The following is a 25,305-nucleotide window of genomic DNA, read 5'->3' as shown; positions in this document are numbered from 1 at the left end:
GTGTAATGTGTCTTTCCAAAAATTACACATACCCAGAACACATAGTTCTGGGCTCCTTTGGTGTTTGAGTGCTCTCAGTGCAAGAAAAGGTACACATTGCTTACCCACTTGTAAAAGCAGCCCATCCATGCCCACAGTCACAAGCACGAGAACAACTGCATTCTTACCAAACCAAGAACTAAACAATTATTATAGTTTCAACTTGATTTTAGGGATATACACTTATTTTAGTAATTTAGAGCAGCCAAAAATACACCAATATTTTAAACATATGAATATTTAAATATACCCATATTTTAAAAAGTTTATACCAACTCTCCCTTCTTGGTGGAAATTCACTTAGGCTGTGTCTGAAATGCATTTACAGTGAGTGCCCTGGGTACCTCGTAGTCCCGCTGCCTGGCTGCGGTGGCCCTGTTCATGTCTTCAGCATCCCTGACACGGTCAAGGGCCTGGTCCAGCGATTCCTGGAGGTCTGACAACTTAGCATTGTAGTCGTCCAGCTGCTCCAGGACGACAGGAAACAGAGAGCGAGTGTCATTGTACAGCCGCTGCCAGCTCTCAGCCTGGCTCAGCACTGGGAAGAAATGGAGACGGAGCTCAGTGAGCGCTTCCTCTGTCTCTTTCCATTCCACCCGCATTCAGCAAACTTGCAAAATCGCCAGGCCATGCCTTCTTTACCCAATTGAGATGGAAACCATTGTTCACAAAAATAGCTCCAAATTTGACATTTGAAGTAAAAAACGCTATTTTGTAGGCTTTGGGAGCCCCTGAATAACAGTTTGATTAGTTTTCCCATAGAGATTAGGTTTTATGTGGAGACCAAGTCACTATACTCTGCATATCATTACCTGGGTTGTTAATCATTTGACCATGTAAAGGGGACCTGGATCTACTATAGTTTTTACTATTAAAAAATAATCAAAATTATCTTGTCAATAGTAAGGCAGATAGATGTTCCTAATCACTCATTTTCTGTTTTCTCCAGGCAACCACTTTTAGGGGAGACCCAAACCATGATTTTGGGTGGAATAAAAATTAAATGGCAATGATATAATACGTTTAAACTTTGTATACGTCCTTTATTTCCTGCTCTAAGGCACATGTGTTGACTATGTGCCTTAATTCTGCTTTTCTTCGGGGAATATTAGTCTGTCAAGGAATATTAGTCTGTTGGGGAATATTGAGGTATTGTATTTTCTTTCTTCACTGTGAGCAGAAGACACAAGTTCATGGCTGAGTAAAGACAAGGGTTGAAAATGCATTCACTAGGTGGCAGGAGGCTAAGTGAGAGATGTACCTGGTCCCGTTTCCCCAGGGCAGTCTTGCTAAATTCCACAGCAGGCAAGGACCGTGGGAGCACACGGCAGTGACATCAGAGCCCCAGCTTCCCTGAGTGTCATTCTCACCCAGACCCAGAACTGGGGCCTGAGGTTTTTCTCTGGGTGTTATTGTTTCTAAGATTTTATACATTTGCTACCATAATAAACCTTATGTCAATAATGTTCTTCCTGCATGCTGTCCACAATAATTGTTAACAAAAGTTGATAGCGACAATTGTAGGAAAATGACCTAGTGTCCTTTAGCCCTTTTTGTGCCATTGGTCCCTCTGCAGTCTAGTGAAGCCTTCAGACCCTTCTTACAATATCTTTTAAAATGCATACAATACAATATATAGAACTCAAAAGGAGACCAGTATGTTTAAAAAACCAAACTGGTAACAACAGGTATTGTCTATTTCAAAGTAGCTAGAAGACAGGACTTGAACTGTTCCCAACACATAGAAATGATAAATATTCAAATGATGAACACCTCAAGTACCCTGACTCGATCACTGCATATTCTATGTATGTAACAAAATACCACATGTACCCCATAAATATGTAAAATATTACGTGTCTATAAAGAACATTTTTTAAATTAAAAAAACTGAATTAGTAGTATAATATATGTGTTCATTAAAGCAATAAGTAACAAGATCTAGAGGTGGATCTAATAATTACTACCATTTTAAGTTACTGATGAATTTAAACAGTGTTGTGAGATATCATTAACAGTTAAACTATAATGTGTGAATCTGTGATTTCTTTTGCTGATTGTATAAATTAAAATGAATGCAAATTCTTTGCAGCTCTTCCCATCAAGAGTGAAGTCTATCTCCCCATGCCCTTGAATCTGGCCTGATCTTGACCAATAGAATGGATGTGACATTGTTGAGTTCCAAGTCTAGGTCTCAAGGGACCCTGTGCTTTCCATCCTTTCCCTCTCAGAAGGCTGCTGCCACGTGAACAAGCCTGAGCTCACCTCCTTGAGGTGCAACCCTGCATAGAGGGCGAGGCCCAGCCTCCCCGGCCAGCCCAGACAGAGGAGTAAGCTCAGCCATAGCACATGGAGTAGACAGGAGTCTCCAGGTTGAGTCCAGACCAAATTGCCAACTCATGAAATTGTGAGCAAATAGTCACTGTTTGAAGTGAGTATGTTTGGGGTGGACTGTGAGTCAGTAACTGATAACCGATACAGTGACCAAGTCATAGATTCAATACACTACTGTGGTTTGTGCCTACATTCATCATTAAAGAAAATGTTAAATTTCCATGCATAGTTAAAAGCTATTAAAAGTCGTTCATGAATGTCACTGGGCTGGTAGCATCTCTGCCTTCTCAATAAAATTTCTTTTAATGTAGTTCTGGGAACTGGTTCCCCTTAGCCTTTCTTCTCCTGTCTTACATGTTTTCACAAAGTGCTATCGATTCCTTATGAGATCTCAGCTGTTTCTCAAGGACTGAAAGTTGGGCCCGAATCTAAAAATCATGAAGTCAATTGTCCCGAATGATTCCCCGAGGCCATGTCTAAATTTTACGTAGCTCTGAATATTGGGAACCGGTTGCTTTGACTACATATTGCCCTGCAGCTTGGTTTCCTCTCCTGGACCCACAAAAGAGAGCAGACGGTGCTGGATCAGGAACCTGATGAATACACCTACGTTCATGGGCCTCGTCTGCCTCCTCATCCACAAGCTCCCGCTGGTCCAGGAATGGCTGCCGGCGTCTAATCTCCTCTAGCATCTTCTCGGCCAACACCAGTTTCTCAGAGATTTCCTCGGGACTAAGTTCCAGCTCCTCCCCATAATAGAGCATCTTGCTGTTGATCTCTGAAAGGAAGAACATGGTAAAACAAGGCAGCAGGGAAAGATGACCTGGCACGGAAAACACAGGGAAGTGAGGGCTGGCGGGCAAAGGATGGCGCTGCTCCTTCAGTGGAAAGGGAGGCTCGTTAGCATGGCCTGCTGTGCTGGCGTTCATGCTGTGAGTGCCAGTGTCCTCGTCTGGCTCATCACACATTTCAAGGAGGAGAAAACCCGAGGCAATCACTCTTCCCTGCTTCCCCTGCGGTGTCTTCAGAATGGGAATTGGCTAATACAAAGCCTGCACTGCTTTCATCTGCATCTGGCTTCCACAGTGATTCGAGAATGTTAATATTTAACAGTAAGTATTGTGCCTTAATATTTAAGGCACACAAATCTAGGGTCTTTGATCAACGCTTTATATAAAATACTTAACTTGGAGAAAATATTCAGAGATATCTCCTGTCCTATGTAGAATTATATTTCAGACAAAGATTTGACCAAAGCTCTAAGCCAAAACGAGAGCAAATCATTAGTTGTCCAAATTAGTCTTCCAGATTGTTTTACAGACTAGATATAAAATAGGGGTTTGTTATAGTATGCTGAGAGCTCTTGCTCATTAATATTTGTTTCTTGGCAGTTGCTGTCTGACTTCTGCGGTATGACTGCTTGTCGAGATGGGCCATTCTACTTATGGGTGGAGAATTTTAGAACTGGAGGTACCACTAAGGCTCAAAGGGATTAGGTGTCCAGTCTAAATGCTAGCAGAGCTGGGATGATTCTCTGACTCCCTCCTGCCTACTACATAGGATCAGAAGAAAAGTGTGTATTTGTCACCTTGTCCTATGGCAGCTCTGGGAGGAAGCATTTTATCTTCCTGGCATAAATGAAATTGTGTGTCTGTGGTTTACTATGATCTATGTGGTTGCCCAGACAAGATGGGTAAACAAACACCAATATCCCATAAATCATACCAGGATAAAGGGTTGTATTTTATATGGATAATAGCTTGAAGGTCACCAGCAGTTATTTTAGAGATGGTTGGGAATAAGAAATAACACACAATCGGTGTTGTACAGCACTGTGAAATTTTGAAGGAAGGGAGATAAATGGGGAGAGAAGTTTTCAATGCTATAAATATGACTGAAAGAGTTATAGGAATATTAAGATATGTTTAAAAAATAACTATGAAGAAATTAAACATTCATTTTTCAAGCAGAGTCTGAAATATTAACTCCTGAAATAAACTAAATAAAGACTTTTTTCCTTAACTCTAGTACTTACAATGCTGAATTCTTTCACATTTTGATGTAAATATTATATTTACAATTTTGGCCTATTTTATTTTAAGCCATATGTGGTACAGGCTAGAAAAAGCAAATAAAAGTAATAGACAATAACATTTTTGTCTTTGGTCTTTGGAGACTGTTCATACATATTTTAAAAAGGTAAAAACTAATGGAAATTATTGTTGCCTTTTACATTTCTTTTGTATTTTTTTCATCCTTTCTCATGCTTAAAGGGTCAAATAAGAGAATTCAGATCCATTCCAAATGAAACATCTCAGAATCAAATTTTGGGTTAAACAGCAAAAGTGAATTATCTTCTCTGAATGGCTTACTAGGGTCCTGGCATTATTCGCTGTCTCAAGGAGCATTTATTTTTTAATGGGATGAGGTCATCTAATCTAGGTTCAATCTTACTTTTTGAACAAATCAATAGTAACTCTAAAATGCTATAGGAAAAGAACATTTTAACACTAAATGCAAAATCATGAGATATGGGAGGGGATGTGAGGATGAGAGTCAGGAGTGTTTACAATGGATGCCATTTATTTTTATTGTTTATTAGAGGCACCAAAGGAAATGTGGCAAGTGATTAATCTTGGCTTTATAAACCCCTTTGCCTGGGATATGCCCCGATGCCTCAGTATGAAGCTATGAATCTCCCATGGTGGGTCCCTTTACTGCCATTGTGCCCTGAGATGCACTTGGTGTTGTCATCAGGCCTTAATATATAGTATAATAAAAACTACAGAAACGCGGACATTACACCTTAGCAGACTGTAGCCCATGGAAATACTCTTTATCTTAGAACAAATGAAGTCTCCTGTTTTCTGTTGGTAAATTGCAGGCCAGCTTTTAGTGCACTATTAAGATAGTCTGCAAGATGTAACCTGCACTTATCTGAAGTTAGGGCACAAATAAGTAAGCCTCCACGAGGGGAGGTACAAGCTGTCACAATGCTTTAGGGCACAGACATTTCCCACAGCCCCTTCCCCACTTTACTTTTGCGCTGGCGACCCCAGAATGTTGCCTGCCTGGCCTTTGGGAAACAGCATCATAGAAACAGCTTGTGAGGATTTGGATTAGCCGACAGTCTGTTGCTATTCCTAAAGCAATGTTTTCTCTGCAAATAACTGAGAAAAAAAATCTGTGACTCTTACTCAACTCTGGCACTTTAGAAACGCCACAGCATATAATCTCCTCTGCTGGAAAGGTATTCTGTCATTCTACTTCTGTGAAATGCCTAGAAAGGGAATGATTTTATACACTGATTCTCGAACACCAACAAATAGTAGGGATGAGTGTTCAGAAATCCCAGATAAACAAGCATGAAATGAAGACTTTATACAAGTTTAAACCTATATACTCTAACAGCAAGTTCCTGGTATATAGTAAATACTAACAGTGGCCATTATTTTTAGTGTTGCTAATAACACCAGTGTTTCCTTGACATTAAGCTGAACCAGAAGAGAATACAGTTACCTTGGATTTTTTCCCTCATATCATGGGCTTTCTCTACAAGCTGAGTTGCGTGGTTAATGGTGTCCAGGCTTTCCTTCTGAACTAGGTGCCCCTTTCTTGAGGCTTGACTTTCCTACAAATAATCCATACAAACACTAGATTAAGTTTATGAGAAACAAACATTGTATATGTGCATGTAGGGGCGGGTGGGCATCATGTATTCCATAAACACAAATGTTCCTGGCATGTGAAGGTTCTATAACATACAAAATGGTCCCAGAAATCATGAACGAAGGCTGATGTGATGTCTAGTTTTAGAATCACAGAATGCTGTAAAAGAAGATGGTATCTTGTGTCACCAGTCACTTGGTTCAATCCTAGCCAACTGCCTTTCATACATTGTTTATCCTTTGAATTTTTACTGTATCTTGAGATGCCGAACTAGGGACTTGTCCGTGTCTGCTGATCATTTTGACACTGTGCTGACAAAAGAGCTTAAAGACTCAAAGAGAAAATTATGGAGAAAATAGGCAGACCTTGAAATGCACCAGGCTCCCAGTGGCTCCTGGGTGGTCCAACCACTGCTGAATTGCCACAGAGATTTAAAGGATTATGCTCACGGGGCTAAATGCTGTTTTCAGTGCTTTATTCCAAAGTCCCATCAACACCGATAGCACTTGTGTACAAATAACTGCTGGAGCAGATTTGGCTCAGCAGTGAATGGAGTTCTTCTCCAAGAAGCTGATTCCATTCTCTCAACTTAGGAGCTTCTGTTTTCGGAACTCTTGAATAGCAGTTGTCAAAATTCAAGCCCAACTCAGATGTGGCTTCTGAAGAAAGGGTGTGTTGGGGTGTATATCCATGTGTGTGTTTCTGTGTGTGTGGCCAAGGACTGAGGCTCATCCAAGAGCACAGAAATGGTTCAAGGCCAGGAAACTGGTCTGTATATACAGCACGGGGAATGTACTGCCTTTGGGATTAGAAATACTGATTCATGGGCTATAGGCAAGAGGACGAACAGTTCATCAGTCTGGCATTTGGTAAATGCTTTGTCTGGTGCTTCCTCAGCTCTGCTCTGTAAAAAAGTGCTGCAGTATCTGAATCAGCTGCAGGCTGATCTGCCACACAGAGCACTGGTAGACCCATCCTACTGAGTCTCCCCAGGGTAGGGAAGTGGCCAATTCAAACGTCTCTCCTTTCATCCAGTGTTGTACCCAGAGGATTAAGCTATGATTTTACCTGGAATATTTTTACACTTCTCAAGTATAACCTGAGCCAGTGGCCTTCTAAGCTGGTTAAGAAAGAGAATGTATAAATAGTATCATAGCAAACACTTGCCCAGAGGTTTTTTATCAGGCAAGTCACTCATCCCCTCCATACAAAGAAGTGCCACTGGATTCATGAAGCTCCCTATGCAGCCATCAGTCCCTTCATAAACTGTGGGCTCTTTCAATGGACATTGCCTTCAGAGTCATTGTGTTTCTTCCTTCAACTCCAGTCCTCCTCTTAGCTTGTTCTAATGCTTCCCAGAGAAACAATATTTATGGCCATATAAAACTTGATGATGCGGAAAATAAAATAAATCTTATTCTTGATGTCATTCCTCCTTGCTTTAAAAAAATATAGACATAAACATGACAAACCTTTAAAAATTTTTAACAAGTTTATCTTTGCTCCAGTTTAAATTGAGTTATATTTGCAAAGCATAACACTCATATTTTTGACTTTGGCTTCATCCTTCAAGGAAAACATCTATTTGTTATTTCTGTGTCATTAAACTTATTTTTTAGATGGAAACTTTGAAGTGATGAAAGACAGCTGGAGAATGTCATACCTATAAGAAAAAAAATCTCTTCTTTCTGAAAAACACCAGAGGGCGCTGATATATAGATAGATGGATGGATAGCTGATAGCTAGCTAGCTGGCTAGCTAGATGATAGAGATAAATACTGACATACTATATATAGGACTCAGGCAGTGGCAAAGGCAAACATCCATTACTTTAAATTATAAAATTACCGACTATAATATGTAATGATGCCTTATTTGAATGTTTCATTTTTTTCTGTAAATTTTCTTGTGGAAGGAAAATGATATGAGTGCATAGTAAAACAGGTATGCCTTGTTTTAAGAAATGCTGAAATTAAAAAATTACCTTACAGTTCTAAACCAGTTGGTGGTTTACATTTACAAATGGATTAGTCATTTACTTACCTCTCCAGTAAATTCTCCTTGTATATATTTGATATAAAAAGCAGCAAGAATTTTTTTATAATGTAAAGGATAATATACCTAGAATATTAATTTTAAAAAGTCAACCAGATTAAGTGAGGGTGATAATCAATATCTAGGGTGAACATATATTTTATTGTTTAACCTGGGACACTTTTTGTGAGCGAAACGGAGAACTTTTAGTAATTACTCTGGAACACAAGCATAAATAAGGTAAGTCCTGGACAAACTGATAATTAGAATATTGGTATGTTATTTCAGAATTTGTTACAGTAATATCTACTTCTGTGGGTTTCCTACCTCCTAAATATTAATGACTTCCGAATACCTCTCCAACTCTGATCTGTCCTCTCAGCTGCAGACCCAAATCTCTAGTTGCCGTCTGGGTGTTCACTCTTATCATGTCCAGACTGTATTTTCAGTCTTAGTCATCCATTTCTCTGAGACAGAGCTTCCTTTCTCACTGCTCCTCACCTCCAACTGGTCACCAAGTCTTTTTGGTTCCACTTGCTGTTCTGGCCTCTCTTCTTCTTCTCCACTACCACAGTCTCAGTTCATCCCCGTTCTCTGCAAATCCTTTTCAAATGAAGGCAAGATAGCAATCAACTACTCTCTTGTCTAGACAACTGTGGCAGTCTCCTGACTGTCCTGTCCTTGGAGTCTTTTTCTCTTTTGAAGTGAAGAAAAGAGAAGTTTATTAATTTGCCAGAGAATGAGGATGCTGGCAGACTCCTATCTTAAAGTACCAGCATCCTGCTTCTGAGCAGAAGTATAGAGCTTTTAAAGGTTCTGATTAATCCCATCTTAGACTAAGACAGTCCTATGACCTCGGCCTGGACAATTCAGAGTCTTCACTCTCTAGTCTTTTATCCATACTGCAGAGAAATGTTTCTGAAATGAAAATATGGTCAGCTCATTATTCTGGGTGAAGACTTCAATGACTTCCAAAGTCCACAGGATGAAGACCACACGTTCCTGAGCATGGTGGGCAAAGTTCTTCATGATTTGGCCTCTAACTACATCTTCATAATTATTTCCTGCTCTTTGCCTTACAATTAATCTTCTGCAAGACCAAGGCCATGGTTTTATTCCCAAGAACATACTTGTTGTTTCATATCTCTCTGCTCTTGTAGCGCTTATCCTTTGCTTGGAAGCACTTGAGAAACTCCTAGTCTTTCTCAATACAGAGAAGGGCAGTACTCACCTTCTCTGAGAAGCCTTCTCTAATGTATCCCTGCTGAATTGTGAGTTCTTGGTCATGATTTCTTTCTTAGAGTTACCCTGTAGCCTGTACCATGTCTCTCTTATTAAATACTGTGTCAGAATTACATTTTTACATATCTATTTCCCTACTAGACTGTGACCATCTTGACAGCAGGGCCTTGTTATATTCATTTCAGTATCCCTAGCACCTAGAATAACTGTTATATACCAGGTGTTTAGCAATTCTTTTGAAATAGAAACATGTACAGCCATCCCTTGATATCCATGAGGAATTGGTTCCAGAACCCCTCTTCCCTCTTGAATCCCAAAATCTATGGATGCTCAAGTCCCTTATATAAAATGGGGTAATATTTGCACCATACCTATGCCCATCCTCCCATGTATTTTAAATCATCTCTAAATTACCTATAATGCCTAACACAATGCCTGCACATCACTTCATTCACATGGATTCAGCATAGTACTCAGCAGGCAGCAAATTCAAGCTTTGCTTTTTGGAACTTTGTGGAATTTTTTTCTGAATATTTTTGATCCATGGTTGGTTGAATCCATGGATGTGGAACCCAGGAATACAGAGGGCAAACTGTACTTATTTTCATACTGCATTTTTGTCAGGACTAGAGATGAGGCTCAGATGCTTTTGCTGCTTGGAGATAACCTACTTTCCTTTTATTTTTAAAGATCTTTTTGCATGAGTGGATATGCAGGGAGCTTTTGCTGTGGTTGAAGGAGTAGGGAGGAGGGTAGGGATGAAAAAGGTGGAGAAGTAGAGGGGATAGTGCAGCACCTCCTGTGCCATGCTTGGAGATTGGGCCCTGTGACTCCAGGCTCTCCAGTGGACCTTGAAGACCAGATAGCAAATGGCAGCATTGAGATTGGGAGAGGGCCACATCTCCATCTCTGCTTGTAGCCCAGGACCACTCTGACCTTGAGCATTATGGCTCTGGGAACATAGGAGAATGGAATCTTGGCATGATCTTTGTATTATCATTATAGACATGATCAGCAGTGGCAAGAGTGAGGCCCTTTGAGTACCAGCTGTTTGTGAACAGATGTATGGGAATTCTTTAGGGGCTTTCCAGAAGTGGGTAGTGGGAAAGGGTGGTAGGACATCCCAAAGGGAGCTGGAGGACTTAGATATGGAGGTTGGGACAAAACTAGTAACTATGTGCATTTAACTTATGAGATTTAGGTCACATGAGATCCATGTGGCAGGTAATTTGCAAACAGAGGTATTACTTGTCAAGTTCAAGAGGCAACATTAGTCTGATATTTATCACTGTGGGAACACATAATGAACTCCTTCACTCTACTTAAAGTCAAATATTAGTGACTTTCTTGATAGGAGGCTTTCTAAGGCAAAGCTCTCCTTAAATCTTTCTAAGAATCAATCATGCACTTTTCTAGCCTTAGAGCTTGAAGGATGCTTGAGAAATCATTAAGACCAGCTCTGGGCATTTGTTTTGAAATGTTTCAGCAGGTTTCTGCACCACCAGGACTGCAGTCAGAAGAACAATATCTTCAATAAAAATTGATGGAAACAGCCCGCCGACAGTTCCTAGTAGCTTTATCATCAACCTTCCACTTTGGTGGCCTGTTCTGGTTGCCAAGGAGCCTTTTCTACTGTGATGTCACTTTCAAATGTGGGTTATTTCCTCCCCATTATTAAAAAACCTGCATTTAACTTACATTAGAAGTGGGAAAATCGTACAACAAAAGGATCTGTAACTCTGTTTGAGGAGCTAATCTTGGTAAAAATATTTCCTCCAATGTTTTCTTGAAAATTCTTTCCACAAGAAAGAATTAAGACATTTTTAGCAAGTTCCAGCCATATCTGATACGAAAACGTAGTAACTGAGTTTTCACAAAGATTTCTTCCTTGGCATTTCCTTTGAAACTTAAGAGATTTCACGGCTCTTCAAATGCTAGTGGTTGGATAAATATGCACCACTGCACAGGAACAAGGCCACAATTTTCATATGCATTTCAAAGTAGATGACTCCTTCAATGGTTCAAGTAATTTACATTTTTAGAAGCATACTTTCTTAAAAGTTTAGGAGATACAAGGTCAAAAGAGAATATCAGAGTAATTTTAACCTTTATTTTTGTAGAGCATGAGAATTGTTTTGAAAAGGACTTTGATAGTTCATAATGTCAAACACCTGTGTCTGAAAGCAGCCATTCCAAAGTACTGTGGCCAGCACTGGTGGAGCATCATTAGGGAAAAAAATGTGTTAAACATTTTAATATGTCAAATATGGTGCCTTGTGACTTTGTAGTTTTTTGATTCATATGGAGGATGGATGGAGGGTGGATGATATTTTTCCATTGGGCTGGTGGGGAATGTATTGAATAGTCTCACATTGACTCTGCTCATATTTTAATTTTTTTCTTGTTAATTTGTGACAGATTTTACAAATAATATTTCCCTCAATATTTTTCTTTGTCTAGTTGGCTTTTTTTGTTGTTATTGTTTATTTGGTTGTTTTACTGGGTATTTGACATTTTATCATGTCAACTTTATCATCTCTTGTTATTGTAATTCTTCATACTGTATTTAAGCATACTGTTATTATTCCCTTTCAAGGTTTAATAATTAGTTATGTTTTCTTATAGATCTGAGATTTATATTCTTCAATCTGCCTGGAATTTATTTTAGTCTATGGTGTAAAATAAGGGATGGAAGTAATTTTTCCTGCCAAAGAGCAAAATTGCTCTTTCAGAACAATTCCTTTTCCTTCTATTTGTCATTTAACACTGTGGTCCCCAACCTCCGGGCTGCAGACTGATACTGGTCCGTGGCCTGTTAGGAGCCAGACCACATAGCAGGAGGTGAGCAGCGAGTGAGCAAAGCTTCATCTGTATTTACAGCTGCTCCCCATTGCTTGCATCAGAGCATAAACTCTGTCAGATCAGCGGTGACATTAGATTCTCATAGGAGCGCGGACTCTACTGTAAACTGCACCTGTGAGGGATCTAGGTTGCACACTCCTTATGGGAATCTAATGCTAGCACTGGGGAGCGGCTGCAAATACAGATTATCATTACTTGTTGTGCAGGTTTGGACTGCACAACAAATGTAATGTGCTTGAATCATCACGAAACCATCCCCCTGCCCGTCCCCCATCCCCCAGGGTCTGCGGAACAGTGTCTTTCATGAAACCAGTTCCTGGTGCCAAAACGGTTGGGGACTGCTGACTTAATGCATCTTTTAGCCAACATTTAAATTTTATATTCTATAAAATAAAGGTTATTTCTGGATGCTCTATAGCTCTTAGATGTAAAATGCTAAGCAAACAGCTGAATGACTATCCTAATTGAACATACATCGACCATATTGACCAGCAGCAAATACACAGAAAATTCCCCATAAACCTAGTTTTTCAAGAAACCCAGTGAACATGGAAGAGATGGTGGAGATGATGTTCACTTTCTCCACAGGTCTGGCTTTGATTTATTTTAAGGCACATGGGTCACTGCATATTTTCTAGGCTGTGTTAAGCCTTAGTCGTTTGTGACTAGCCAGGCTCACATCAGCTAAATCCTTTCTTTGAAGACTGTCCCAGAAACTGAACACACACATACCTTTTCAGCTAATTCCTCTACGTCAGACAGAAGGCTTTTCATCGTGTTCTCAGCATTGTTGATTTGGATCTTTCTTAGGACATACTGGTTTTCTCTTTCTGACAATTTCGTCTGTGGGAAAATGTGTTTTGAAAATAATCAGCTGATATGATTATTATAACACAAGTATATGTAAAACTCAGTGTAAGATGACTCAGAGTAAAATGTGAGCCTCTCTTCTCAAAATAGTGGGGTCCGCAGGCTGCTAGAGGCTGGTGCGAGGGGTAGGATCTGCAGAGGGGGCTGCCATTCTGGGAGTCCACTCACCAAGTTAGAGATGGCTGGCCTGGGGCTGGGCTGGCCGTGGGGAGAGAGCACCTTTTTCTAACTTGTACAAAGGCACAATATAGACTGGTGGTGGCCCTGGGTGTCTGAGCTTTACAATTTCAAGTTGGTCAGGCCTTGGAGGTACTGATCCACCCACCAGGATCAATGTAAATAAGGTTTAGAAATTCACTTTCTTCTTTTTAGTGTAAAAAGAGAACGTCTTCATATTTAAGATCACTTGCTTCCTTCTTTTGCATTTTTGAGGAGTTTGGTCTAAATGTAACTTTACTCAGATTACTTTCAAGTATGCCCTTCAATCTTGGCACTGACCTCCTGTCAGCTATAATGATATCTCTCTTGACATTGTGCCCTTGAGGAAAGAGGATTTGAGTGGTATGAAGAGGCCTAAATCTGAGTGACTCCCCCGAGAATTAGTGCCCTTATGTGTCCAAATAGGTGAGTTAAGACAAGAATAGTTCCTAAATTTAGAATTGAATGCTCACTAAGATCTCATTCAGGCTAGAATTTTATAATTTTTGTTTTGGTTTATACTTTTAAATATCTGGCCATTGCTGTGATATCATTTGTTCTTCCAAAAAGTAATGAGTTCTTACTATGCTAGATACTGTTCTAACTTCTCCACATATATCAGCTTATTGAATTATTTAACAGTCCATGAAATAGATGCGATAATTATCCTTAATTACAGATGAGGAAACTGAAGAATAAAGAGGTTAGATAACTTATCCAAGGTCACATAGCTAGTAAGTGCCAGAGCTGGGCTTTGAGCACAAGCAATCTGGTTTCAATGTCTGTGTTCTTAATCCTTATGCTAAACTGACTAATAAAGTAAAACAATGTGCTGGTATTAATTCTATTGTCTTCTCAGCTAACTATGATATTATTATTTTTTTAAATATTTTTGGAAGTCTATGATTTAGGGGAAACAAAATTCGTAAAATTTAAATATCTAAGGACACTGTAGTATCCTTCTGTATCTGTAAGGGATTGATCCCAGGACTCCCTTTGGATACCAAAATCCATGGATGCTCAAGTCTCTGACATAAAATGATGCAGTATTTGCATATAACATATGCACATCCTCCAGAATACTTACTAATTACTAATGGTTAGTGATTATTTATAATACTAATGCAATGTTAGTGCTATATAGTTATACTGTTTTTAATTTGTATTACTTTTATTATATTGTTATTTTGTATTGTTTTTTAAAAATATTTTTCATCTGTGATTGGCTGAATCCAAGGATGCATAATCGGAGGATGCAGAACCCATGAGTACACAGGATCAACTGTACTACTACTACTACTATGTTGGCTGCCTTTAACTTGTTTATTAACTGGTAAGCCTATGAGGAGAAACAAGGTTTGTGTGTATGTTTGAATGTGTGAGTGTGGGAAAATGAGAGAGAATGTGTGTGAGAAAGAAATGTGGGTGGGAGGGGGGAGAGGGAGAGAGAAAGAGAGAGGGGAAGGATGCTTCCAGAGGAACCAAAGGCCTTACAAACTGAGGCTAAGGTAATGATAGCCTTGTGGTACCATTTGTGGTAACGACTTGGACAACTAATGTATGGCTTCACCAAGGAAATAAGAGTGTTTCTCTTCTCTCAATCGTTTTGCACATATATACTAGTATTTTAGCCATTTCATTTTCTACATACCCTCTTTTATAGATGGCAGCTCTTGGTTTGGACTGAAGCTCATGGTTACGTTCTACTTTTCATAATTTCCTGTGAAATTATTTATGTTATGTATGTTAGTCCTACGGGTCTAACAATCTGTCACAGAGCAATGGGATGCAGATATAAAAAGAGCACAGGAGGAGTGACGAGGCCCGAGTCTGGGAAACCAGAGCGAAAACACAGCCGAGGCACAACACCCTGCGTACCCTGAGGAGGTAGATGGTGGCGTTCATTTCGCTCACGTGCCTGTGGGCGGCGGCCCCCGAGGACACGCTCAGCAGCCCGGCTTTGCCGTCCTCCACGGAGAGCGCCGCGAGCCGCAGGTCATCCGTCAGGTCCCAGACGCACTTATCACAGCCTGGAGGGGAAGCAGGAATGCCATTTCTTCAGAGTCAAAAGTCGCTGTTAGTCGCTCACAAACGTGCACTTCCTTGGTTAATAACGTTTTTACTTTCCGTTTCCTGAGGGGCTGTGATTCTATTCCTGTCAGGCTTTGGTCTCTTGCTCGGTGCCATCTTAGTGAGGGTGGCTATTAGCTGGACACCCCTCCTTCCCTGTTAGCTTTCCTCAGTCGGCACTGGGGGGCTAGCACAGCCGTCCCCTCACCCAAGGGAGGGCTCAGCTCCCCCAGGGCCCCGCCACCCCCACCCCAGGGAGGGCTCAGCTCCCCCAGGGCCCCGCCCCCCGTGCGGGTGGGCACTTTAGTGCAAGGCGGTCTGCGCGCGTCGCTGTGAATGTCGCTCCCTGAGACCTGGTAATGGTGCCCGCGTTCAGGCTGGACCTGGGCATGTGGGGAGGCCGGTCGCACTTCTCAGTGCTCCTTGCCTTTCACATTTGACTTCCTCTGACCACTGTCCTCACCTGTGACCCACTCGGAGGGATGGCACACCATGCTTTAAAACCTGTCTTGACCACCTTTTGCAATTTGCCTATTCCCAATCTGGTTCCCTCAGACTGTACTTTGTTTTAGAGAACTGATAAAGGGAGACTGGAGTGTTAATGGTTGTTAATATGTTAATTTGTTATTTGCAATTTAACATGGTCTGGCTTGCAAGCTCTCTCAAGGAAATGAGTCCCCAGCCAGCACATTAGGCTGGTGGGGGATATGCTTGGGGTCAGGCAGGCATCTTGATGTCCTTAAACTGACCTTATTCCACCAGTGGGTGAACTTTGCCAGCTTGTGCCTCACATCCTATGCCATCTTCTAAGATGTGATTCATTGGTAATATCAATCTCTCCTGCTCAGATGGACTGAGGGACCAAGATACTTTTGTTTGTGGGAGGGATGCCTAATGGTAAAATAGTCTTTAAACCAAAAGTTTTATTTCCAGTGTAACTGTTCATGATTTGATGGACCAAGAGACCATGATTTGATGGAGGCAGCTCCATTTCATAAAGCCTGAATATTTCATAATATTTCTGGTTCCCCTTCTTATTTGGAGTGACTTGAGAAAAGCCACTTAAATCTCTTGGTATCTTAGTTACCCCGGGTGCTGTAAAGCATTGCCTGCATGTCATATTATCTGAGCAGATGAAGAGACAATAGAAAAAAGGAGCAAAAAAGAGCTCTGCCATTGGGAGTTGTTTCTGACTTTGCCTTTACCCATTAGTCAAGATGCTAAATGTAAAGACCTGATAACATAAGTTTTCTAAAATAGAGCTATGTAAATACAAACCACCTATTTGCCAATTGGAATCAAGTGGACCACCAAGTACTTTGTGCAGGGTCCATTTGGCTGAGAGGCAGACAGGGTTAAATCCAGGGGTGGGGACTCAGCAGTTTCTAGAAAGTGACATTGCAGAGCTCTTCGTAATCCCACACCTGCAGCACATTAGGGAAAGTGGAGTTAGTCAATCATGTACTGTTATTTTTACTTATGGTTGGGCAGTCCATGCCTGTAGGGGGTTCAAAACCTTCTTCCAAGCAGTCTCCGGTTACGCTGTCACATGGGCCTCCTCCGCAGTTGCACACTGTGGGAAACAAAAACAAGTGATCAGGGATTCATTTCTTAATGCTTAAAATATGGCAATATCGTCATGGTTTCTAGAAATGCTAGCGATTCCTCAATTGTTCAATGGGGATTAATTAGATTCTTCCTTAAGACTTTGTGGAATCTACGATATAGCGATTAAACCCCTCACTCACTCAAGCCCCAGACCAGTGAGATTTTTCACAGCTGATCCTGGACAAAACTGAATCTAAGTTTTCTAGGATTTCTCTCCCAACTGTTTGGGATTCTGACATGACTGTGCAATTGCTTGAGTCCAAAAAAATCCTGGTAAGTTTCACAAGGGACTAAATGACCATGGAGCTCATCGTTCAACTCGAAATTGAAAGCCATCTCTTCATTGCAGACTCATACTCCAGTTAAATCTAACTCCAGGGTTGATCGCTGTCAGGTGTGTGGGGGGAGCAGCCCAGCGAGGGAGAGCGAGGAGGCCCAGGAGCAATTCTTGGCTCCCACGGTGCTTGGTCCTTGGCAAGGCAGGCTCCAAACCTCTAAATGATAGCGATCAGTGGGAGGGCTAGGAATACTGTTTTGGAAAGAATTAGGAACGTGTTTACATGGATTTAGAAGACCTGAGAATCCATTATTCATCTACTGATGATTTTCAATAAGGCCTTTTGGAAAAAATAAAAACAAAAAACCCAATCTCATCAGACTGTTCATTTTCCACTAAGTTTCTACGTGGGAATTCATTTGTATTAATAATACTTACGGAGGAATTCCTTAGCTATCTAAGCTAGCAATAAGCTGAAATGGAATTGTGAATTTTCCCCACCTCTTAACTGTCTTTACAGAATAATCATAAAAAATCAGCTTCATGGGGACATCCATTTATTACATTTCAGCTGTTTAATGTTCCACAAAATGCAGATTTATTAAAACATTCAGCAATAAAGATCATGCTTTATTGCTTCTTATGTTAGCTACTCTTTGAAATGTGATCTGCATCTTTGTAGTTTAAACACAAGTTTAGTAAATGTTTGGAGAATCAGAATGTTCACCGTTCAGGCTTTGCTTTTGTCAACACTCTTTCTGATGAATACTTTCTTCCTCTCTGTTCTGAGCAGACACAGTGCTCCTTCCTTCCTGCCACATTCTCAGTGTCATGCCTCTGTGCACATTGCTTTCTTGCAGACCTGTTTACTTTTATTGTGACTTCTGCAGATCATACACATTCCCTCTTTGATTTTAAACTCTTCACTTCCTCAATCTTTTCAAGTGGAAATTTGTTTCAGGGAAGATTTCTTACAGAAGCAGCCCACAAGAGCAAAATACCTCCCTCTTTCCCTACCTCTCCTCAAAGGCACATAGGAGTAAGAAATACTCAATCTCAGTTTTCCTGTACTCCTAGAGAAAAGCAATTTAACTTCACTTCTGAGAAGTTTCACTCTATGTAGCAAATGGATTGGAGAAATCATGATTAAATTTGTACATTTCAGTCTAACTCACATCTAGGAATATTTCTTATACTATTCTTGAAATATTTACTCTGACAATTTGAGGAAATTGGGGGGCGGCTTGCTAATCTATTTCACTGAAATGTCAATTTTACCAAACATAACTGAAAGAGGAGATATAACGTCCAGAGTAAGGAAACTGATTTGAACCATGCAAGATTTCATTTGGCCCTCTGGTCAATGATAGGTAATTCACAGAGGTCTGATTTATTACTTTGATCAAAATTGGAAGGATATAATAAGACAAAAGTTCATTTGTGTTCATGTCTCCTAGTTCATTCTACCCATGAGCTAAGTTACACTAGGAGCCTAGATAAAAATTCCTATCCCTAGTTGAGTTTGGAATGTACATTCCTGAGAATGTACATTGCCCTGGAAAAGTGCCAAGAAGGCACTTGCACTATTTCTTAAGATAAATTCTTCTTCTAAATTCCGTATTAACAGAGGGCCCTGCTGGCCAGGCAGCTGGCTTAGTATTTATAGTACTGTACCTGCACAGTTCTTGGCTATCCTGGCATCCCCATAGTAGCCAGGAGCACAGCGTTCACACTTGAACCCAGTGGTGTTGCGTAAGCAATTTCTACACTGGCCAGTGACTTCATCACAATCCTCAAAGATCAGATTGGGATCTGAATTTCCACTGCAGTCGCATTTCTTACAGGTGCTTCCAATGAGTAAGGGGTTTCCATAGTAACCAGGAGCACATCTGAAGCGGAATATCACACATTTAATCATTTAGCATCCATACTTTCTCTCTCTTTTTATCCTTTTTCCTGCATAAAAGAAAGGTATTGTGGATATTTGCAAATTGCCCTCCCAGAATCCATTCCCACTTTCCCATATTTCTAATAGGACCAGACTTTGTTTTTAAGAACCCACCCCTCTCCATTGTGTGGTAGGCCCGTCAGTTCAGCCAGGGCTGCAATTAATTGTAGGAGTGTCTAGATTAGGCTAGTGTAAGGGCATTTTTAGTTATCCCAGGGACTGGGATGCACAGCTGGCATATGATGAGTAGAACTAGAGATGCTAAATGTCCTACAATGAGATGTATGCAGATCTCAGGGTACAGCTGGGACATGTCCTGGACAAAATGTTAATAATACCTCTATTGAGAAACATTAGTCTAAATCATAATTTGTCTTGCAGAAATGAATTGTTCAAGTGACTAAGCCTGAGCCAATCAGTGCCTGACCAAATGGGATTGACTCAGGAGGGATTCAATCGGAGGGTAGCTCAAGGCTGTTGTTTGAGGGTCATGGACACAGATTCTCTCTGATTTCGGATGAATAAAGAGGCAGTAGGTAGCACTCTTAGCTGCTGGCAGCCACCTGTGACTGAGCAAAGCCAGCCTGGAGACGAGGCAGAGGGCGGAGCTGACGGTCCACAGATAAACAGAGTTGGAGCCCAGGTTGCTGCTCTTCTGAATGTTTTAGATATGTCAGCATTTACTGTTTGCAGAGCCAGTGCCTAAGGCCATGCTGGCTGGGCCCTTAGCAAGGGAGCACAGCCGAGTTGGAGAGTAGCTACTGAAGTCCACCCAGCCTTTGCTCTCCGTGCCAAGCTGTGCTCTCTAGGTGGAGCTGCCTTTGCTGGGAGGAAGAAATGCCTTTCTCCACGTTTCCCAAAGGTGCCCTACAGGCCAGCAAGGGCCCTGCTGTGAGTGAGTGGGACTACTGGCCCCATCCAAGGGGGCAGCTGTTACCAGGCTCCAGTCAATTGTTGCCAGACCACAGCCTCGAGGGAATGAAGGACTTGTGTTGCCAGATCTCATTTTGGAAGAAAAAAGTAGAAATTTGGATTTTTACGTGAAATTACAATTTTTAAAAGCCGGCTCAAATTTTGTAAGAATACTGTACGGATCAAGCTACACGTTTGCTGATTGTGGACTCTCTTTTGCAGTGGACCCTAAGCGAGTGTGGAAGATGGGCTACCTGGAGCTGAAGACACTCTGGGAGTCACTGGAAAGAACATGTGGTGCCACCGTAAGGGGAGAAGAGTTGGTCCGGCAGAGGAGTTAGTTTTGACGTGGGAGAGAGAAAAAGAGAGAGCCGGCCGGGGTCTTGAGTGTGATGAAGGTGGTGGTGGAGGGAGTGGCTCTGGCCTTGGGGTCAGGGTGGCCTGCAGGCTGGAGCCGCACACCGGGTGGGGTGTGAGGGCCTGGGCTGGGGCGCTGGCCTTGGGAGTGGAAAGGAAAGGAGAGCTTTCCAAGGAAATCAACGTGCCCTGGCCAGCAATAATAAGACACTACATTTTTGAAAGGCTTCCCTTTAAAGTAAGAGAATCATGATTCAGAACATTTGAAAAACAGAAATGAAAAAAATCACACCTGTAACCCTGGGACCCCGACAAAATCACTGTCAACATTTTGTGTACGATTTTCCAGCCTCTTTTCTCGTGTCTCAGTTTTTTGGTGTAGTTGTAGTGATGGTGTATGTTCAGTCATTCCACTCTTTACCTGAACTGTGTCTCACCTATGTGATTTAATTAAGCTGCCACATACACCTGGGAGGGAGGCCACCCAGGCCTGGCATTCTGAGGCTGAGAAGCTACTTCAGTTTTTCAGGACCTCAGAGCTGGAAGTCACAGCACAAGGTCCAAACCCTCTGACCCTGATGTATTTTCCTTTGCTCCACCCTGGACCACGCTGCTGCTGCTGCTGCTGTGAATGAATGAGTGAATTCATCCAACAGAGGGACGATTCATGTCTGTTTTATGTAAGGCACAGAGGGAGACAGGAAGAGGAAAAATACATAGCTCATGCTCTGAAAGAGCAGGAAATGAGTGAAACATAATTATACACAATATCATGAACGCTAGAAATCAAGGTCTATGAAAAAGATGAGGAAGATGAAGATAAGTTCTATACAACCCACAAAGAGACACTGCAAGAGGAAATGTTCAATGAGTTTTGTTATTCACACTTTCTTATGTTTTTGCACCTCAGGTTTATAGGCCCTCTGGTCCACAAGCCAGCATAAATTATTCCTCTGTGGAACATGCAGCTGGATTGAATTTCTATCTTTTGCTGCAGTTCACCAAACAGAGAATATTAAACCCTTAGGCCCATGAAAATGGGACTCAGATCTACCACCTCAATGAGTACTTGGGAGCCTAGAGGTCTGGGAGCAAAGGGACTTGCCCAGATGCCAGTGACTTCCTTTTCTCCATTTAAATCGACTGTATTTGCTCTTTGTATGTTATCCCCTGGGCTTTCACAAAAGAAAAACCAAATATTCTAATCTACAAGTTGGAATCTCGATCACAGTGGAAACCTACTTTGAGTGACTCTGAGTTTAAAGAAAAGTTTTGGTGGCAGATTCAGAGGCAACACTGAAGTTTTAGACCAAACTCTGGCTTCTATAAATTTTACAGAATGAGCATACAAAGATTTACTTATGATATCCCCCGACAAACACCTATTTTTATACATAAGGAAGCGCAGTAAAGCTAAATGACTTATTCATTGCTGCATGCCTCAAACCTCTGTGGGACTCCGGGCTTAATGCTCTTTCACTCCACGAGTCTGGCATTAATGAATTCACTAATTAATACATTAATGATTATAACAGTTGAATAATCAAATGCTAGCTATGTGCTCAATCCTGCCCTCAAAGAGCTAATAGAAAATATGAAAAAGGAGGAATACTTGGATTTAGAGTCAGCACTGGAGCCCCAGTACTCAGTAGTCTGTTCTTATTTTTTTCTTCCATAATCTCATTTCTATTTCTATTAATGACTTGATCCATCTAGGGAAAATACAGCTGATAAGTTTACTATACAAATGAGACTGGCATATGAACTTTGTCATTTCAGTTAGTGATCATATTATCTAGGCAAAATGGAAAAGCAAAGTATATATTCTTTGGGAAAAATGGAGGATTTTGACCAAAAGCTATTGCTAGGGGAATGTTCGGAGCTCTTCTCCTCTTTTCTTTCTCGATTTCTGCTCTTCCTCCCAGAGTTATATAGCTGTCACTGAATGGCTTTATCAAAGGTACTCAAACTCCTGGTCTGAAAGGTTTCTGCGTGGCACAGGAGGATGTCACTCTGTAGATGTCATTGGACTTAAATAAAATGATGTAATAAAAAGCACTTGTTGTAAAGTGTGCCATAAAAATGGTTTCCACTTCTTTATGAGAGGCTGGGAAACAAGACTAAGAAAATATAAGTAACCTATTCAAGGTTACAGGACAAGAATCCAGAAGTGGGGCAAGGCATGGAGTGGGGAGTCATAGGACTCTATGCAAATAACAGGGCTGATAGCTTAAGTTTGAAAAACTTGATACCTTCCTTCATAGAAAATTAGACTAAATCTCTGTATCCCAGTAAGGCTCAATAAATGTTAGCTGTCTCTTCCTCTTTTCCCTTATTCTTCTCCAAATCAAGGCCATCATTAAAATCATTACTATTGTCAGCATGATCATCTCTGGTGATACTATGTCCTGCCTTTCCTGTTGGGGGTTAAAGGTCCCGAACAGTGAAACACTGAAGTATTGAGATTGTATAAATTTATCAACTGAAAACTGGATTGAACATTGAGGGTCCTGGGCTTTAGTTTTGGATTTAATACTAATGAATTGTGTGACTTTAGATGAAGTCTCTTCATGGCTCTGAGTCTCAGGTTCCTCATCATTTTCTGAATGAGTTCATTTTTATTACATATATACTACCATATATATTTTTGGGGGGGAGCTAGTGAGCTCCTGAACAAGGATTTTTTTCCTTTTATTTTTAGTTGACACATAATAATTATACATATTTATGGGATACAGAATGATACTTTGATACATGTATAAAATGTATAATGATCACATCAGTGTAAAGCTTAGAACATTTATCATTTCTCAGTGTTGTGAACATTCAAAATCCTCTTTTCTAGCCTTTTGGAAATATACATTAAATTGTTGGTAACCATATTCACAGTGCAATGCTATAGAACACTAGAACTTATTCCTCTCCTCTAGCTGTAACTTTGCATCCGTGAACCAACCTCTCTCTATCTTTGCATGCCCCCTAACCTTCCCAGCCTCTAATAACTGCAATTCTACTCTCTACTTCCAAGAGCTCATTTTTTTTTAAGCTCCCACATATGGGTAAGAACATGCAACATAAATACATGGATGGTTCCTGAATTTGCATGTCATCCTTGTGCAGGATGCCATGCTAATCTTCTCTGTATCATTCCAATTTTAGTATATGTGCTGCCAAAGTGAGCACCTCATCTTTAAAATATACTTAATTGCCGGCCAGGCGTGATGGCTCACACCTGTAATCCTAGGACTCTGGGAGGCTGAGGCAGGTGGATCGTGGAAGGTCAGGAGTTGGAAATCAGCCTGAGCAAGAGCAAGACCCCTGCCTCTACTGAAAAATAGAAAGAAATTATCTGGATAACTAAAATATATATATATAAATAATTGGCTGGGCGTGGTGGCACATGCCTGTAGTCCCAGCTACTCGGGAGGGTGAGGCAGGAAGATTGCTCGAGCCCAGGTATTTGAGGTTGCTGTAAACTGGGCTGACGCCACAGCAGCCACAGCACTCTAGCCGGGGGAACAGAGTGAGACTCTGTCTCAAAAAACAAAAAAAAAAAAAACAAAGAAAACCCCACAAAATAAAATGTACTTAATTGTGGAGTGAACTGGGATGAGAATGAGATTTGCAAAACTCCTTCTGTAAGGCTTGTGCATTTTGTGATTATTTGCAGCAAAAGAGAACTTCCATTTCCATTTCCAACTTCTCTTCAGCCAGATGGCATTGACTTGACTCAGTCAATTCTGGGTCACCTTTTTCCATTTTCCTGGTATGGTGTGGAAGGTGGGGTGGGGGTGGGGTGCTAAAACAGGGCAAGAAAAGACTGACTGTCTTCATTACATCATACTTTTTAAAAAAGAACATTGAAAGGACTGTTGCTTTTTAATTAAGGAAAAAGCATTACTTCAACAAACATAGCTGAGTGCCCACAACGTGGCAGACACTGTGATGGAGGAAGACTGGACAGAGAAAGGGCAAGATGCTGCTCCTGTCAAGGTGTTCATAGTTTACCAGTAGAGACAAAAAAGCCATTGTGTGATTTTGGGCAAGTGACACACTCTCTGTGTCTCTTCTTCTGTAAATAAGGATAAAAATGGTACCCTATAGGATTTTTTTTTTAAGGCTTAAATGTGTCAGTGTCTGTGAAATGCTTAATAATCGTGCCTGGCACACCACACAGTAAGCACTCAATAAATATTAGCTATTATTGTTATCATTGTGCTCATGGCCTAAATGCAATATGAAGTGGTAAGGTCTCCAGCTGATACATTGGATTTTGGGAACAGCATGCCCAACATGTGGAGTTTAAAGTGTGAAGTGGGAGAAGCCCTTTAGGGAAGAAAGACAGGAGGGGCCAGAGCAGGCTAAGAATCGTGGACCTAATAGTTAGGACAAGGCAGGTGGGTATGTTTGAGCTGTTTTACATCGTACCATAAGACATAGAGTAGGTAAAACATGTTTTATGTTTCAGATCGGTGATTCTCAAATTTCTGTGTAATACGGGTCTCTTTTAATGGAAAAACATTTTCATAGAATACCCCCTCCAGTGTTCATTTAAATTATCTTTAAATATTTCAGACATAAAACTAGGTGGAAATTCCTTGTATGTACAGCTTTTATATGCTTTGAAAACCAAAGCAAATTTCCAGATAAAACATAAACAAAAATATAAAACTAATCAAATTAAAATAAACATTAATTCAAGACAAAGGATTACGCTGTCTTGTTTCGACCAAGTGGCCACTTGCAACTTGATGCAGTAGAGGATCGTCAGAGTCCAGCACGCATGCCCTGCCATGTGCTATGTGATGGCTCCTTCCTCTCACCAATTTTCTTTCTGGAATCATTAGTTTTACAACTTGCCTTGATGCCATGCCATTCAACCTCC

At 40.9% G+C, this 25,305-nt stretch overlaps 1 protein-coding gene and 1 non-coding gene across 5 annotated transcripts in view; both read right to left on the bottom strand.

Moving 5' to 3' along the window:
- Positions 1–25,305, bottom strand: part of LAMA4 (laminin subunit alpha 4) — a 133,727-nt gene that overhangs the window by 58,251 nt on the left and 50,171 nt on the right. For 3 of the 4 annotated variants that reach the window (XM_012753124.2, XM_076003046.1, XM_012753123.2), the window contains exons 6-12: positions 18,878–19,092; positions 16,796–16,891; positions 15,127–15,278; positions 12,913–13,023; positions 5,893–6,004; positions 2,984–3,151; positions 384–577 (exon numbers count right to left, since the gene is read on the bottom strand). In XM_012753124.2, the coding sequence (XP_012608578.1) occupies positions 384–577; positions 2,984–3,151; positions 5,893–6,004; positions 12,913–13,023; positions 15,127–15,278; positions 16,796–16,891; positions 18,878–19,092 (1,048 nt within the window). The remainder of the gene's footprint in view (positions 1–383; positions 578–2,983; positions 3,152–5,892; positions 6,005–12,912; positions 13,024–15,126; positions 15,279–16,795; positions 16,892–18,877; positions 19,093–25,305) is intronic. The other variant, XM_012753126.2, reaches the window with a different exon arrangement.
- Positions 23,497–23,603, bottom strand: LOC142871204 (U6 spliceosomal RNA). The gene has a single exon (XR_012919468.1). It is a non-coding gene; the product is annotated as a U6 spliceosomal RNA (small nuclear RNA).

Source organism: Microcebus murinus, chromosome 5 (genome assembly GCF_040939455.1).
Source record: "Microcebus murinus isolate Inina chromosome 5, M.murinus_Inina_mat1.0, whole genome shotgun sequence".
Lineage (NCBI taxonomy): Eukaryota > Metazoa > Chordata > Mammalia > Primates > Cheirogaleidae > Microcebus > Microcebus murinus.
This window is presented reverse-complemented; position numbering and strand designations above follow the sequence as displayed.